Below are 18,706 nucleotides of genomic sequence, written 5' to 3'. Positions count from 1 at the left end.
CCTTTAACATTTATTTGTACATGGACCTGGGCAGTATTAACACTAGACTACAGATTGACTGAGGCATTTACACAAGACTGTGCACTAACCATGGATAATAAATACACTAGACTGTGCACTAACCATGGATAATAAATACACTAGACTGTGCACTAACCATGGATAATAAATACACTAGACTGTGCACTAACCATGGATAATAAATACCCTAGATTGTGAACTAACCATGGATAATAAATACACTAGACTGAGCACTAACCATGGATAATAAATACACTAGACTGAGCACTAACCATGGATAATAAATACACTAGACTGTGCACTAACCATGGATAATAAATACACTAGATTGTGCACTAACCATGGATAATAAATACACTAGACTGTGCACTAACCATGGATCATAAATACACTAGACTGTGCACTAACCATGGATAATAAATACACTATACTGTGCACTAATCATGGATAATAAATACACTAGATTGTGAACTAACCATGGATAATAAATACACTAGACTGTGCACTAACCATGGATAATAAAAACACTAGATTGTGAACTAACCATGGATAATAAATACACTAGACTGTGCACTAATCATGGATAATAAATACACTAGACTGTGCACTAACCATGGATAATAAATACACTAGACTGTGCACTAACCATGGATAATAAATACACAAGATTGTGAACTAACCATGGATAATAAATACACTAGACTGTGCACTAACCATGGATAATAAATACACTAGATTGTGAACTAACCATGGATAATAAATACACTAGACTGTGCACTAACCATGGATCATAAATACACTAGACTGTGCACTAACCATGGATAATAAATACACTATACTGTGCACTAATCATGGATAATAAATACACTAGATTGTGAACTAACCATGGATAATAAATACACTAGACTGTGCATTAACCATGGATAATAAAAACACTAGATTGTGAACTAACCATGGATAATAAATACACTAGACTGTGCACTAATCATGGATAATAAATACACTAGACTGTGCACTAACCATGGATAATAAATACACTAGACTGTGCACTAACCATGGATAATAAATACACAAGATTGTGAACTAACCATGGATAATAAATACACTAGACTGTGCACTAACCATGGATAATAAATACACTAGATTGTGAACTAACCATGGATAATAAATACACTAGACTGTGCACTAACCATGGATCATAAATACACTAGACTGTGCACTAACCATGGATAATAAATACACTATACTGTGCACTAATCATGGATAATAAATACACTAGATTGTGAACTAACCATGGATAATAAATACACTAGACTGTGCACTAATCATGGATAATAAATACACTAGACTGTGCACTAACCATGGATAATAAATACACTAGACTGTGCACTAACCATGGATAATAAATACACAAGATTGTGAACTAACCATGGATAATAAATACACTAGACTGTGCACTAACCATGGATAATAAATACACTAGATTGTGAACTAACCATGGATAATAAATACACTAGACTGTGCACTAACCATGGATAATAAATACACAAGATTGTGAACTAACCATGGATAATAAATACACTAGACTGTGCACTAACCATGGATAATAAATACACTAGACTGTGTGGAATGACTGGGGAAAGCATTTACACTAGACTGTGTATTGACCAGGGAAAATATTTACACTAAATTGTGCACTGACCAGGGCAGTGTTTATACCAGACTGTGGACTAACTGGAGGCAATGTTTATTCTTCACCATGAAGAAACATCTTTGCATTTTTTTTTATTGAACCTGCACTTTATTTCTTATTCATTGCTTTTTCAGATATCTTTACTACTCAAACTGCTCGTGTTGAAGATGACGAGGTGCTGCACTGCCAACACTCAACAGAAAACTTCATTATGGTCACCTGGAAAGGGAATTTTCTTAATCAGCCTTCCTGTTACCTGTCAAATAATAGAAGCATTACTTACGGAAACTGTAGCAATCGAATGCGTGTGGAAATAGATAAGAATGAAACATCTCTCAGGATAGATAAGTGCACGGTCTTCGATGAAGGAAATTATACATGTGAGATTGTCAATAAAACTGGAACATTCATTCATATAGTTGCTTTAAATTTACTAGGTAAGTGAAAACTTTTATCCTCAAGATGTCATAATATATATATATATAAGTGTACGTGTAGTTTCAAACCTGCATAGTTTAGTGACATTAACCCTTCAGAGTAGTGACAAGGTGATTTTAGTGCACGCATTGATATTATGGAGCAACTGAGAGTCTCCTCCATGGTGCACAGCTATTTCTTATTTTCTACATTTCATGGGGCAGGACCAGGGTTGGACTGTTTGTCAGTAGTACACAGACATGGACTTCCTTTACTTGTCTGGCCATTCATAACGCAGAATTTACTCCTTACTGCTATACCACAACATTGTGCTGGAGAATAGACATGTGCAGAAGAAAAAATTTCGTTTTTTTTTCGTTTTGTTTTTTATAAAATTTTCGGTTCAGTAATATTTTCAGTTTTGATTTTCAGATACATTCGGTATTCGGGTGTCCAGGTTGAATTTTTTTTCGGATACATTCGGTATTCGGGTGTCCGGTGGGTTAATTTTTTCGGATGAATTCGGTATTCGGGTGTCCGGGGACTCATTTTTCGGAAACATTCGGTATTCGGGTGTCCGGGGACTCATTTTGCGGATACATTCTGTATTCGGGTGTCTGGGTTTGATTTTTTTTCGGATACATTCGTATTCGGGTGGGTTTGATTTTTCGTATACATTCGGTATTCAGGTACATTCGGGTAAATCTTTTTTAAGCAGGGGACCATTATCGGGAGTGTGTGCAGGAAAAGAGGGCAGCCGCAGAGATCGGAATATTGGAAGACAGGTAAGATAATATAATTTTATGTGATTTATATTAATACATAATGTAATGTTGAATGAATGAATGAATGCTGTATGAATGATTGATGTGTTTGATTGTCGGGTGATTTATGTATAACATGATGTTCTACATAAATCACCCGACAATCAAACGCATCGATCAAACTGTTGTAAAACTATAACACCCACCCAGCATGCGGCTGTCTGGGCATGCTGGGAGTTGTAGTTTTGCAACAGCTGGAGGCACACTTTGGCAAACACACGCATTCGCGCAATGCTTTTTAATTCATTTTCAAATTCTGCTGGCTTTTGTCAGAAATGGGTTACCAGGTCAATGACATGCATAGTAATTGCTGTGGGAAAATTTTTCATTCATAAAACCGCAGACTTAATTGGATAATTGCCGTGTAGAATGTTTGGTGTCCTAAGTGTTCTACACGGCAATTATCCAATTAAGCCTGCAGTTTTATGAATGAAAAATTTTCCCACAGCAATTACTATGCATGTCATTGACCTCAATCACCCGACGATCAAACACATCAATCATTCATACAGCATTCATTCATTCACTCATTCATTTACTCATTCATTCAACATTACATTATGTATTAATAAATTATTAATACATACAGAAATGTTGAATGAATGAGTAAATGAATGAATGAATGCTGTATGAATGATTGATGTGTTTGATCGATGTGTTTGATTGTCGCTTGATTGAGCGCCCACCTGGCGCTGGAAAACTGCTGGTGGGCGCTTATCTCCCGCGCTGTCCTCTCAGCCGGCACCACGTCACGTGTTCACTGACGTGATGACGCAGCCGCACGGGCCGCATGCCGAAGGCTGGGAGGTGCCTGCGGGGGGGATTTGCGGTATGTCTTAGTGGAGTGGCAATGGGGGCCCCGCGGGCGTCGGGCCCCCTAGCAACGGGGGGCCCGATCCTGTGGTGGCCGGGTCGGGGGCCCCCTTCTTCACTAGGCGCGCGGGGGCCTGGAGCAGGTGCTCCAAAGCGCCCGTGATAATCCGATGCCCCAGCCTAGACGGGACCCCCCGCACCGCGGGGGCTGCGGGAGCCCCCACTACGACACTGTAATGACCCTCTTGGCAGTTAAGTGTCCCCCAGTAGGTAGATAAATTCCTCCAGTTGAGCTGTAAAGACTTATGGACGGCTACACCCTACAGTATATACTCTCGTGAAAGCCAGGAGCAGACATTTATTCTATGTAGGTGCAGCACCACCATCATGTGTCCTGCACAAGCCAGTAAGATTGGCTGCCCAGCTCTTCTGTGAGTCCCTCACCAATGGAATCCCACTCTGCTTGGCCGCCGCGCGGTGTCTGACTGAACTCTGATTCATTTAGGGTAATAATATTTATTGGAATTAAATTTCAAATAAAAAAGACCCTGACTCCTAGGGTTTACCCCGTGTTCCAACACTGTTAGACCAATCAAGACATGCAGCTCCTTTTATATCCCTTAAAGGGGTACTACGCCCCTAGACATCTTATCCCCTATCCAAAGGATAGGGGATAAGATGTCAGATCGCATGTCAGATTGCATTAAGGGGAAGGGCCGTGATGTCACAAGGGGCTCTGTGTTGTAATGATAGCGGGGTGCCGCAGCGGGGATCCCGGGCGTCCCCAGCAGCGGGACCGCAGCGATCTGACATCTTATCCGCGATCCTTTGGATAGGGGATAAGATGTCAACGGCGGAGTACCCCTTTAAGTTCTCCATTACATCAAATCACGTGCAGTTTTATACATTAATAAATTAATGTATATGCACATTACGTATTTTTTAACCCAGTTTTCTTCTTAATGCACAGCTTTTTTTTTTATTTATTTATTTTTTGTCTGTCCCTATTTAATGAATTTATGAGTATATATAATTAGGCATCTATATTTATTAATTCTTGTTTTTTTTATCGTTTTGTTGTTATATGGCATCATGCACTTTAATAATAATTTAATAATGATGCACTTGAATTTGTGTGGTTATTGATATATATATATATATTGCCAGGGTGACATCTAGTGGTGAACAGCCTGTGTGTAGTCAGAATGGGGGAAAGCCGCAGTGTGCTTAGGGCATGACACTGATGATTCAACTTGCGTTGTGGTGCTTCCAGAGATGTCACTATTTATTTAAAGGGTACTCCTGGGAAGTTAAGAGAAAAAAAATTCCCCAAAGCCACCACAATACCTGTTTTGTGTTCCCTGTAGTCCATGTGGTTTGGCAGCTCCTTTGGCCCCTGATGTCTCCTAAATCCCTTGTCCTTGTTTGCAGCACAGACTACAAGAAGTCAGTGCAGCTCTGTGTAATGGCTGCCAGCCAACTGCTTTCACTATCTGTGTGCAGGCTTACACTGAAGCTCACACATACTGTACATTTCTTTTCTTTCAGACTACCCTTCCCCCAGCAATAAATCATGCTGTGCTCTGAATAGCAGCAGTCAGTGATTAGATCTTCAGCAGAAAAACAGCAGCTATGTGCTCAGTTGTGACTTAGAATCTTCACTGCTTTTCTCTCACGGCTCACAAGCTCCTCAAACAGGGAGGGGAAGGGAGGTGTGGCTTTACAGCCAGAGTTCTAGACCAGAGGGAAATCATCACATGGTGTTGTCCTTAAAGGACATGTCTGGTGCTCACTTTTCTTATTGTATCCGTTCCGGGCTGCAAAAAAAAAAAAAAGAAAATAAGCTTTCTCTTGCCTGCCTACACTCCCCCGGTGCTCCGGTACAGGCATTCGGTCCCCGGGCTGTATTCTTCTTACTTCCTGTTAACCCGGCACGTCACACGGAGCTTCAGCCTATCACAGGCCGAGGCGGGACATCGCTGCCTCCGGTGATAGGTTGAAGCTCCGTGTGATGTGCCGGGCTAACAGGAAGTAAGAAGAATACAGCCCGGGGACCGAACACCTGTACCGGAGCACCGGGGGAGCCTAGGCAGGTAAGAGAAAATTTGTTTTCTTTTATTTTTCAGCCCGGAACGGATAAAATAAGAAAAGTGAGCACCGGACATCTCCTTTAAGGGTGGGGGCTAGTCTTAGTGAGGGGTTTACACCAAGACAAGGTGGATTTGAGAATTACATTTTTCTCTCACTCCCTGCATGTAAGTGGCAGCTGAAAGAGGGAAACTGCTCTATATAGCTAATGAATGATATTTAGACAAAGACATAAGTTGGTTGAGAGGGAAAGGATGGGCTATGGGTTTAGTTCCCCGGAGTACCCATTTAAAGATGCCAATTGCTGGTTAACCCCACATCCTGATGAAGAAGCCGAAATTGGCATTGGGGTGTAGTGGAGGACTCCTCTCCAGCCCCAGCATGTTGTTACCACATTTATTTTCTAGCAATGCAATACTGATTGTATACGGTTCATACATGGGATAAGGATGATTTCTTCTGGTACTTCAGGAGCATTATATGAACAACCAGTAGCTGAATGCTCGTGTAATGTCCTGGGTGGTGGATGAACGGGTTGTCATAAAAAATATGTCTTTATTCCATGTGTATGATTTATTGTGTTTTGCCCAGTAAAGCACTGCAAGGTTTAACAATGCGTTAGGCTCCATTAAAGGGAAAAATCCCATGGCAGGTATAGGTCGAGGAGGTCTATATAAGGGTATGGTCACACTACGGAATCTCGAGTGCGGAATTGAAACCAGGAATTCTGCTCAGATATTCCTCTGCATTAATCTAGCATTGGTGGGAATGGGACTTCTGCTGACCCATCCACATTACGGAATCTGTAGCAGTAGAATCACGCACAGACTTCAGTGGTGACAGCGCAGGTCTGCACAGTCCAAGTACCAAACGATTCGTCAGTGGCAGCTCAGACGGAATCTCTGACCCTGAATATATCCAGGTGGAGATTCGGCAGTGTGAACATACCCTAAGGTTATACTCACCTGTCCTTAGTTAAAGGGGTACTCCGCTGCCCTGCTTCCGGAGCTCCTCTCCCCAGCGCCCGGAAGTTTATTGTTCCGAACACGCTGTGTGCAGGCTTCCGTGATCAGGGCGCCCCTTGTGATGTCCCGCCCACCCCCTCAATGAAAGTCTATGGGAAGGGGGCGCGCCCCCTTCCCATAGACTTTCGTTGAGGGGGCGGGCGTGATGTCATGAGGGGCGGCCCTGAACAGGGTAGCCCGCACACAGTGTTCGGAACAATAAACTTCCGTAAGCAGGGCAGCGGAGTACCCCTTTAAAGACAAGTTGAAAAAGAGGAGAGACCACAAAGAGAACTAGACAGAAAAAAAAAACAAGTTCTACACCTAGGCTTCCCTTTGCTGAGGGTGTCCATTATCCACTATATCCGAGAGGGAGCTTGCAGGTAAAATTTTGAAAGAGCCCGATTGCACATAGAGAAAACCGTGCGCTGCTTGCCTCGTGGTCCTGGTCCGGTTAGCAGTACCGACTGCAGATTCGGGGGGATAACCACCAGGACACTCCAGCTGCCACGTGTCTCAGCAGGATCAATGCTATGACTAGTGTTGAGCGGCATGGGCCATATTCGAATTCGCGATATTTCGCGAATATATGGACGAATATTCGTCATATATTCGCTAAATTCGCATATTAGTAATTTTCGCGTTAAATTTTACATATTTTCAGCATGATACTTCTCCTTTAATTCATATTCCAAGCAAAGTTTATTGGGTCACTGATACACTGCAGCAAACATGTCTCCTCTGCACACTACAGTAACCCTTTCAGTGCTTACAGCTTGGGACTTTGCGAAACAAACTGTTACTGCTGTCTACATCTGAAGTGTCACAAGTAAATTTGTTTCGCACCTTCTTCTTGCTTCCATGTGTCTGATTTACTGCACTCACTACAACACTAAGGACTCCCCGAGCACCATCACAAGCACACAGTGTTGATGGATGCGCCATAATAGCATCACGCACGCGCAGCCTTTCCATTGACAAAAGATTGTGTGTGCCTAGAGCCGGGTTACATGGGACTGCCGCATCACTCTCAGCACTTCACTCAGTACATATTATGTTATAGAAAATCAACTGATGAAGAGTAAAATAAAAGAACGGAGCACTGACCGATACTTGTAGTAGAATATTCCTTTATTCTTGAGGGTACATCTTGTGTGGGGGAGCGGACTACCAAGAGCGACATCGGGCAGTCCGCTCCCTCGCACAAGATGTACCCGCAATAATAAAGGAATATTCTACTACAAGTACCGGTTAGTGCTCCGTTCTTTTATTTTACTCTTCATCAGTTGGTGTTCATCAGTCTATACATGTAGCAGTTGTACCTACTACTATCGGGATCTTCAGCACATAGGTAACAGGTGTGAAGTAACAGGTAGAAAGGTGCTGAGACCCTCTTTGTTCTCTATGTCATAGAAAATGTTTTACCTTCCTCTGGATCAACACATTAGGGACACAAAAGGGATATGGATTGAACTAGATGGATTTTTTTCAACCTTTTGACCTACATTACTATATTAACTCCTTAAGGACTCAGGGTTTTTCAGTTTTTGCACTTTCGTTTTTTTCCTCCTTACCTTCTAAAAATCATAACCCTTTCAATTTTCCACCTAAAAATCCATATTATGGCTTATTTTTTGCATCACCAATTCTACTTTGCAGTGACATTAGTCATTTTATCCAAAAATTAACGGCGAAACGGAAAAAAAAATCATTGTGCGACAAAATCGAAGAAAAAACGCCATTTTGTAACTTTTGGGGGCTTCCGTTTCTACGCAGTGCATATTTCGGTAAAAATGACACCTTATCATTATTCTGTAGGTCCATATGGTTAAAATGATCCCCTACTTATATAGGTTTGATTTTGTCGTACTTCTGGAAAAAATCATAACTACATGCAGGAAAATTTATACGTTTAAAAATGTCATTTTCTGACCCCTATAACTTTTTTATTTTTCCACGTAGGGGGCGGTATGAGGGCTCATTTTTTGCGCCGAGATCTGAAGTTTTTAATGCTATGTTTTTTGTTTTGATCAGACTTTTTGATCACTTTTTATTCATTTTTTAATGGTATAAAAAGTGACCAAAATACACTTGTTTGGACTTTGGAATTTTTTTGCGTGTACGCCATTGACCGTGCGGTTTAATTAATGATATGTGTTTATAGTTTGGACATTTACGCACGCGGCGATACCACATATGTTTATTTTTTTTTATTTACACTGTTTTATTTTTTTTATGGGAAAAAGGGGGGTAATTCAAACTTTTATTAAGGAATGGGTTAAATGACCTTTATTAACACTTTTTTTTTTTTTTTTTGCAGTGTTATAGGTCCCATAGGGACCTATAACACTGTACACACTGATCTCTTATACTGATCATTATTATCCCATAGAGACCTATAACACTGCACACACTGATCTCTTATACTGATCATTGTTATCCCATAGGGACCTATAACACTGCACACACTGATCTCTTATACTGATCATTGTTATCCCATAGGGACCTATAACACTGCACACACTGATCTCTTATACTGTTCATTTTTATCCCATAGGGACCTATAACACTGCACACACTGATCTCTTATACTGATCATTGTTATCCCATAGGGACCTATAACACTGCACACACTGATCTCTTATACTGATCATTTTTATCCCATAGGGACCTATAACACTGCACACACTGATCTCTTATACTGATCATTGTTATCCCATAGGGACCTATAACACTGCACACACTGATCTCTTATACTGATCATTGTTATCCCATAGGGACCTATAACACTGCACACACTGATCTCTTATACTGTTCATTTTTATCCCATAGGGACCTATAACACTGCACACACTGATCTCTTATACTGATCATTTTTATCCCATAGGGACCTATAACACTGCACACACTGATCTCTTATACTGATCATTGTTATCCCATAGGGACCTATAACACTGCACACACTGATCTCTTATACTGATCATTTTTATCCCATAGGGACCTATAACACTGCACACACTGATCTTTTTCACAGATCACAGGCGTGTATTAACACGCCTGTGATCAGTGTTATCGGCGCTTGACTGCTCCTGCCTGGATCTCAAGCACGGAGCAGTCATTCGTCGATCGGACACCGAGGAGGCAGGTAAGGTCCCTCCCGGTGTCCTGTAAGCTGTTCGGGACGCCGCGATTTCACCTCGGCTGTCCCGAACAGCCCGACTGACTAGCCGGGATACTTTCACTTTCGCTTTAGAAGCTGCAATCAGGTTTGTTTTTATGGGGGGGGGGGTTGTCTCTTTTGAGCGGGTCGTCCGGTCTTCTGTATATACTGTATGTACTAATGAGTAGTGATGAGCGGCATTGCCCATATTCAAATTCACGAGATTTCACAAATATATAGATGAATATTCGTCCTATATTCACGATCGTTATATTCGCATATGTGAATATTCGCGTATTTGAGGAAGAAAACAGTGAGGGGGGGAGTGGGCAACTTTACTATTGGTTGCTAGGGATGTTGTTGATAACCTCTGACAAGTGTATTTGCATCATTCTAATTGGCCCACAAGTGAAAAGAAGGAATATGCGCATATTGACATATGCGAATATGCGAAAAAAGATAATATTCCCAATTTTGAATATGCAGCGAATATATTTGCAATATTCGCGAATTTGAGATATTCACAATAAAAATTTGAAGGTTGGCATTTTGTACATAAAATTGTGGTGTCATTTTAATGTTTTACTCACATACAATAATCTGAAAAATATTATTTTAAAACAAGACTTGGAATAATTTTTTTTTTTTATTTCTTCATTTTTTTTGTACTTTTAGCTGAACCATTTATTTTAGTAAAGACTAATGAAAATGGATATCCAGAGTGCCAAGCCATCCGTGGGAAACCAGCAGCAAATATCTCCTGGATCCCAAAGAATCCAAACACAGTAACGTCTCAAGAGATCATTATAAAGAAGAACACAACCATTACAGTCATCAGTTCATACAACTCCACCAATTTCACAGACGTTACCTGCATCGTGTCTCATCCCACTTTTAAAAGTTCTATAGAAAGACATTTCAGAAAAAGACCTCCTTCTGGTTTGTATCACTTATTCCACCATATGTTCCAACAGAATATGAAAAGGAAAAGGGGTACTCCGATGGAAAACACATTATTATTATTATTTTTTTATTTTATTTTTTTAAATCAACTGGTGCCAGAAAGTTATATAGATTTGTAAATGACTTCTATAAAAAAAATCTTAATCCTTCCAGTACTTATCAGCTGCTGTATGTTCCACAGGAAGTGGAGCAGTTCTTACCAGTCTAACCACAGTGCTCTCTGCTGACACCTCTGTCCATGTAAGGAACTGTCCAGAGCAGGAGAGGTTTGCTATGGGGATTTTCTCCTATTCTGGACAGTTCCTGACACAGACAGAGGTGGCAGCAGAGAGCACTGTGGTCCGACTGGAAAGGACTACACAGCTTCCTCTGGAGCATACAGCAGCTGATCAGTACTGGATGGATTAAGTCACTTCTATTAAAAAATCTTAATCCTTCCAGTACTTATTAGCTGCTGAATACTACAATACACTATAATACTATACTTTTTTAAATTGAAGTAATTTATAACTTCTAGCACTAGTTGATTTTAAAACATTTTTTCCACCGGAGTACCCATTTAAATTACAACCCCTCTTTTAGGGGCTAATATTGATGTTATTTGACTAGTATTACTGATTATTTATGGTAAATTTTACATTTTAAGGTGCAGCAAATGTACCACATATTCACTATTATTATTATTATTTTTTTTTTAAACCTTTAGAATCAAATCAATTAATCGTAATCCTTGGTGTAATAGCTTTCCTCGTGCTGTTCGTGCTGCTTCTTGGAATCATATTGTTTTGGAAGCGATCAGATCTCAGGTACTTCTTTGGAAAAAAAAAAAAAAATATATATATATATATATATATATATATATATATATAGTACATTTATTGTTTTTTGGTTTTACTATGACAGCAAAGACAAACATCTCCAGGTAGTTCTACCATGATGCCCTTTCAGTTAAAATGCTGCAAAAGCATCATGGGAGATGTAGTCGAAAACATCTGCAGTGCCGAAGGTTGCCTATGCCTGTTCTATAAGATAAGCAGAAACAAAAGGGGAACAGAAGAGGGGCCAATATCTTAACCCCTTAAGGACCCGGGCTTTTTCCGTTTTTTCATTTTCAATTTTTCCTCCTTAACTTTAAAAAATCATAACTCTTAAAAATTTTCACCTAAAATTCTATATGATGGCTTATTTTTTGCATCACTAATTCTAATTTGTCATGACATTAGTCATTTTACCCAAAAATCTACGGTGAAATGGGAAAAAAAAATCAATGTGCGACAAAATTGATGAAAAAACACTATTTTGTAAGTTACGGGGGCTTCCGTTTATACGCAGTACATTTTTAGGCAAAAATGATACCTTATCTTTATTCTGTAGGTCCATACGGTTAAAATGATAACCTACTTGTATAGGTTTGATTTTGTATCACTTCAGAAAAAAATCATGAATACATGCAGGAAAATTTATACGTTTAAAATGGTCATCATCTGACCCCTATAACTTTTTTATTTTTCTGTGTTCAGGGCGCTATGAGGGCTAATTTTTTGCGCCGTCATCTGAAGTTTTTAGCAGTACCATTTTTGTTCTGATCAGACTTTTTGTTCACTTTTTATTCACTTTTTTGTGGTATAAAAAGTGATAAAAAATGCGCTATTTTGGACTTTTGAATTTTTTTGCGCATACGCCATTAAGCGAGTGGTTAAAAAAGCGGTATATTTTTATAATTCGGACATTTCTACACGCGGCGATACCACATATGTTTATTTTTATTATTATTTACACTGTGTTTTTTTTATTCTTGGAAATGCCGGGTGATTCAAACTTTTATTAGGGGAAGGGATAATTGAAAGGGTTAATGATTTTTTTACACTTTTCTTATGCAACATTATAGCTCCTATAGGGGGCGCTATAACATTGCATTAACTGATCTTTTACACTGATTGATCCATCTCCATAGGAATGGATCAATCATTTTTTTTCGGCAATTGAATGCTCAAGCCTGGATCTCAGGCTTGAAGCATTCATTCTGCGATCGGACAGCACAGGAGAAGGTAATAAGACCTCCTCCTGTGCTACAGCTGTTCAGGATTATACCGCGGCCATCCCGAAAAGCTCCCTGAGCTAACCGTCAACTTTCACTTTAGTTTTTAGCCGTGCAGCTCAGCTTTGAGCGCGCGGCTAAAGGGTTAATAGCGCGCGGCACAGCGATCAGTGCCGCGCGCTATTAGAGGCGGGTCCCGGCTTCACTATGACGCTGGGCCCGCCGCGATATGATGCGTACCCATACGTCCTGGGTCCTTAAGAGGTTAAAGGCACTTTACTCACCTATGTGGGTTACACGCCAAGCAAAACATCAAAGAGGGCATAGTGCAGTGCTTCCCTACCAGGATGGCTCCAGATGTTGCAAAACTACGACTTCCAGCATGCCCGGACAGATGACAGCACGCTAGTTGGGAAACACAGGCATAATGTAGAGGGTATAGTGGACTGGTGGTCATAGCCAGTAGCTAGCTGTGGATCAAATTCTAGGACAGAGTAGGTTGACCAAAGATACAGACGCTGACCGGGAGTGCAAATTCAAACAGCCATCCCAGGCATATAAAATAATAAAAGATTCATTAGGAACAGATAGGGCAACACTATTCAAAGGAAGAATGCCCCGACCCTCCTGGTAGACCTGATGAATAAGATGGTTCATCCTCGAAACATGTTGTCCTGCTGGACCTGATGAAGAGGATGGTTCTTCCTTGAAACACATTTCTCAGATAAGTCTGAAGAAGACCATAGTTCTTCTTCATAATACGTTGTCCTGATGGACCTAAAGAAGAGGATAATTTCTCTTGAAACATGCTATCCTGTTGGACCTGATGAAGGGGATAGTTCTTCCTTGAAACATGTTGTCCTGATGAAGAGGACAGTTCTTCCTCAAAATGCATTGTTAGAAAAGACCTAATGAAGAGGATGGTTCTTCCTCGAAAATGCATGTTAATACACCATGCACCAGGTCTTGCACTCACTGCAGCGTTCTTCTCTAATTTGTGTCTGATGAAGGTCTCTGGATCGAACCTCCACTTTTTTTTTTTTTTATTAAAAAAAAACTCAGAAATGCACATTATACTGCATTAAATAATACTGTTGAGATCTGATGACCATAATAAATGCTTAAAAAATTTCACTTATATCTCTCCAGAACTTGTTTTAGCATGAATAAGGAGAGTCTGGCCACACCTGACAACCCTGTGGTGAGAACTGATTTATTATTAATTATTATTATTATTAGATACTTGATCTGTCAGCACTTTAATTTGTTCATTGATTTAAAGGGGTACTCCACTGGCCAGCTTTCGAAAGTAAATGTTCCGAACGCTGTTTTTGCGCTATGGGGGCTGTCACGCCCCCTCCCATAGACTTGCATTAAGGGGGCATGGCCATGATATCATGATGGGCATGGCCAACTCCCGTAGCGCAAATACAGCGTTCGTAACATTTACTTCCGAATGCTGGCCAGTGGAGTACCCCTTTAAAGGGGAACTCCTGTACAGAACATCTTATCCCAGCGGTTGGACCTCTACCGCAATCTCCTGCCCAGCCTGACATGCCCCTCCATGTATCTCTATAGGTGAGCTGAAGTATATAGTATGCCGGGAGATCTCGGGGAGTACTGTGGGAGAAAGCTCTTATGTTTATATTATCCTGGATAACCACTGTAAAATCAATTAGTTGTGCTGTAAAAAGTTGCAGTGTAGCCCCAGTATAGAGCTTTATATACAAGTATGTGGCTTTATATACAAGTATGTGATTTCATTAACTTTGCTACCAACTTAATTATGCAATGTATCACCTAGATAGTTTTTTTCCTGATTAGAGCCAGATACTGAAACATGTTCTTTCTTTTCTAATCAGTTCATATTTTCTGATTGCAATTTTTTTATTTTTTTTTGTACATTATTATGGGGGCATCCATCTTGCCTGAGCTGTTTTAACAAAATGTTGTGAAATTGTTTAGGACAATCCCCATGGACATAGACAACAATAGACTGGAGCTGTCTCATTTACATGAATTGGAGATTTTATCTGAGACCTTTTCAGGGGTCATTCTATAGGTAGGGGGATGCTTATCTCTCTTGTGAATGGTGGTGGATCCAGTGTTATCTATATACTGGTGTCACTTTTCACTGCAATCCTGTCTGAACTGAAAAGAGAGGCATCCTCGGAAAGGATTTGTACAGAACAGGAAGTCTCAGCTTAGTTTTAGGTCTAGTAGCCAGAATGAGAACTGCAAGATTTAAGGATTATTATAAAATATAGAGAGTAAAATGGAAAATTTGAAAAAAACATCATCAAAACATTTTTTTTTTAATTATGGTTAACATAAAAAAATTTTTTTTTACATATGTATATTTGTATTACTTACTTTCTAATTTTATATTCAGTTTGAGGAAGAAGTGGAGCCCTATGCAAGTTTCACTGAAAAAGTCAACACCATCTACAGCTACGGCCGAGACCCCGCAGAATATAAAGGAGCTGACCAAACAGGAGAAAAGACTTACCGCCGAAATCATATAGCATGAAATCCTTCACTTCTTGAATCCGTATGGAACCGATAATCTATTTATTTTTTTATTGTTTTCTTCCACTTACTAATAAAACTATTAAATCGGCAAAGAACTAAGATTTATGCAAAAAAAAAAATTGTAAATGTGGAAAATAATTTTTTGTAATGTTTTCTGTGGCCTTGATGTGAAGGTGATTTGCACTTATCTGTATTTACTGGTTCATGGCATTAAAAACTCAATAAATATCATATATATTATTTAACCAACAACAGTTGGTTGTGTAACATACACAACAATGGGAAGCACATTTGTACTTATTCCTGACTGCAGCCGTCCCGTCCAAAGATAGCAACAATAAGAAATAAATGGGCACATATGTTTAAATGGGCACTGTCATGATAACAAAAAATTGATATGTTGTAGTACTTAAGTACTACAACATATCTCTAATATAGTTTAATTTAAAAAAGCGATTTTAAAAGTTTAAAATCACTTTTAAATTCGGCCACTAGGGGTCGCCCTCCTAGTGACCGAATGCATTCAGCAGTGACGTCACCACTGAATTTCGACTCGTTGAAGCCTGGCAATGAGTCGAAATTCAATCACTGCTGTGCTCGCTCCCGCCTGTCAATCAGACAGGCGGGAGCGAGCACTTTGAAGGAGGAGGACGCGCGCAGGCTCGGGGACAAGGTAAAGTATTATGTTCACTGTATTATGTATACATGTATTATGTATATGTTCAAGTATTGTATATACTGTTCACCTATACAGTATGCCTTCAGTTTCCCCACTACAACTCCCAGCATGCCCTGGGAGTTGTAGTGGGGAAGCCTGGAGGGACACTGAATAGGTGAACTAAGCGGGAGTGGGTTGAGCGAAGTGGCGGGGCCGGGGGGGGGGGGTTGCGGGCTGTGCAGCAGAGAGGGGGTACTCTGGGTGAACTAAGGGGGAGGGGGAGTGAGTTGAGCGGCGCGACGGGGCCAAGGGAGCGGGGGGTTGAAGGCTGCGTGGCGGGCTGCGCAGTGGGGAGCGGTATGTGCACCGGTGTTCACCTATACAGGGTGCCTCTAGTTGTTTCCCCACTACAACTCCCAGCATGCCCTGACAGCCAATAGATGCAGTGGGGAAACAGCTGGAGGCACCCTGTGTAGATGAACTACGGGCAGAAGTGCTGGCCCCAGCAGGCATCAGTGACGTGGTGCCTGCTGGGGAAGTCTGCCTGGTAGTGAGCACACTACCAGGCAGACAAAAAAGCATTTTTAATATGTAAAAAAAAAAAATTAAAGGCAGGGAGGGGGTTAGGGATAGATGGATAATAGGCAGGGACAGAAAAAAAAAAGTGATGGTGGGAGCTACCCTTTAAAATAACAGTAACAACATTACTCTATGTTAACCACTCGGGATGTTATATGTAATTAACCCCTTAAGGACATAGCGTTTTTCCGTTTTTGCACCTTCTTTTTTCCCTACTTACATTTTAAAAATCATAACCCTTTCAATTTTGCACCTAGGAAAAGGTGGATACAGTCCTAGGAGACTCTTTCCTAGGACTGTATCCACCTTTTCCAGCCCACCGGAGCACCTGAAGGCTGAACTAATTTATGCAGGAAAAGTCATCAACTGCCGAGCCGAGAAGTTCTTGACGAATCGAATTTACTGTAAGTTCGCTCATCTCTAATGAGAACAATCAAAAACAGCCTACAAACACGCCCGCAGACGTACCCGAACTACCGGCCACATGCACACACGTGCAAGGACATGATCAAAATAAAAAGGTAAGTAAACATATGGATACATAAAAGAGAGCAAGAACATATGGAAAGGGGCAAAAAAGGCATAACCTAAACAGAAATATTAGCGCAATCATAACTGTACATAGAATGATGTATGCAAAAGCTTGTAGACAATTATGGAGAGAGACACATGAATTTAGCAAAGCTATTAACCCAATAACAACTGTACATAGCGAACATACCCAAAACCATGTAGATTTAACAGATGTAAAAATACATGAATGTGACATGACCAATATTCTATATCTTTTAAAAGTTACTGTATATTATCAATGGTCTCATTTAGACCTTGGGGGGGGCAAATTAAAAAAAATCATGCGTTTCTTTATAGGGTATTTCTATTTATTTATTTCTTTTTATTTAACCCCTTCATGACCCAGCTAGTTTTGGCCTTCATGACCCAGTCCGTTTTTTTTCAAATCTGACATGTGTCTCTTTAAGTGTTAATAACTTTGAACTACTTTCACCAGGCAAAGTGATTCAGAGACGTTTTTTTCGAGACATATTGTGCTTTATATTAGTGGTAACATTTTGTTGATACATGAAGCGATTTTTTGTGAAAAACTCTAAAATATTGCGAAAAATGTTTTCTCTTTTGTTTGAAACTCTCTACTTGTAAGAGAAATAGTCATGACAAATAAATGTAGTTATTAATTCACATCTACAACATGTCTCTATGCTGGCATCATTTGTTAAACATTCTTTAACTTTTTTAAGACATATATATACATATATATATGTATATATATATATATATATATATATATATATATATATATATATATGCATACACACACACACACACACATACACACATATATATATATATATATATATATATATATAAAATATATATATATATATATATATATATACGTGTGTGTATATGTATATGTATATATACATGTATATGTATGAGTATATATATATATATATATATATATATATACACACGAATATATATTTATTTTATTTATTTATTTATTTATTTTTTTATTACTGTACAACAGCTCCCCCTAGTGTCTAGTGCACAAAACCTGCAGTACCATGTTTACGACACATGGGGGAGCTGTTGTACAAAAAAAACGAAAAAATGAAGTGGAAGTGAAAGTGAAAGTAAAGCATACCGGTGGGCACAGAAGGCACATCGTTGGCAGCTCGGGACAGGCAAGGGATGCCGAGGGAAGGGGGCAGATAAGGGACACTGGGGCCTCCTAGCAGAGCAGTGTATGTGTCCCGATCCCCGTGATCAGGACACACACACTGTGCTGCTCAGAATTTTTCTATGCGAAGCGCTGCCATCAGCTAGTCAGATTTGACTAGCTGATAGGAGTGATCGCCGTGAGGGGGGGGGGGGGACGAAACCCCCCTAGGTCC

The 18,706-nt window shown here is 40.0% G+C and overlaps 1 protein-coding gene across 5 annotated transcripts in view; it reads left to right on the top strand.

Moving 5' to 3' along the window:
* LOC130358108 (cell surface glycoprotein CD200 receptor 1-B-like) overlaps positions 1 to 15,796 on the top strand; it is a 75,123-nt gene extending 59,327 nt beyond the window's left edge. For all 5 annotated transcript variants that reach the window (XM_056560930.1, XM_056560931.1, XM_056560933.1 and 2 more), the window contains 5 exons: positions 1,849 to 2,151; positions 10,696 to 10,959; positions 11,690 to 11,789; positions 14,171 to 14,222; positions 15,414 to 15,796. In XM_056560930.1, the coding sequence (XP_056416905.1) occupies positions 1,849 to 2,151; positions 10,696 to 10,959; positions 11,690 to 11,789; positions 14,171 to 14,222; positions 15,414 to 15,551 (857 nt within the window). In that variant the 3' untranslated portion in view covers positions 15,552 to 15,796. The remainder of the gene's footprint in view (positions 1 to 1,848; positions 2,152 to 10,695; positions 10,960 to 11,689; positions 11,790 to 14,170; positions 14,223 to 15,413) is intronic.
* The last annotated feature ends 2,910 nt before the right edge of the window (positions 15,797 to 18,706 follow it).

The sequence above is a fragment of the Hyla sarda genome, chromosome 2, assembly GCF_029499605.1.
Source record: "Hyla sarda isolate aHylSar1 chromosome 2, aHylSar1.hap1, whole genome shotgun sequence".
Taxonomy (NCBI): Eukaryota; Metazoa; Chordata; class Amphibia; order Anura; family Hylidae; genus Hyla; species Hyla sarda.
The sequence above is the reverse complement of the archived record's forward strand: the minus strand, read 5'-3'. Positions and strand labels throughout refer to the sequence as shown.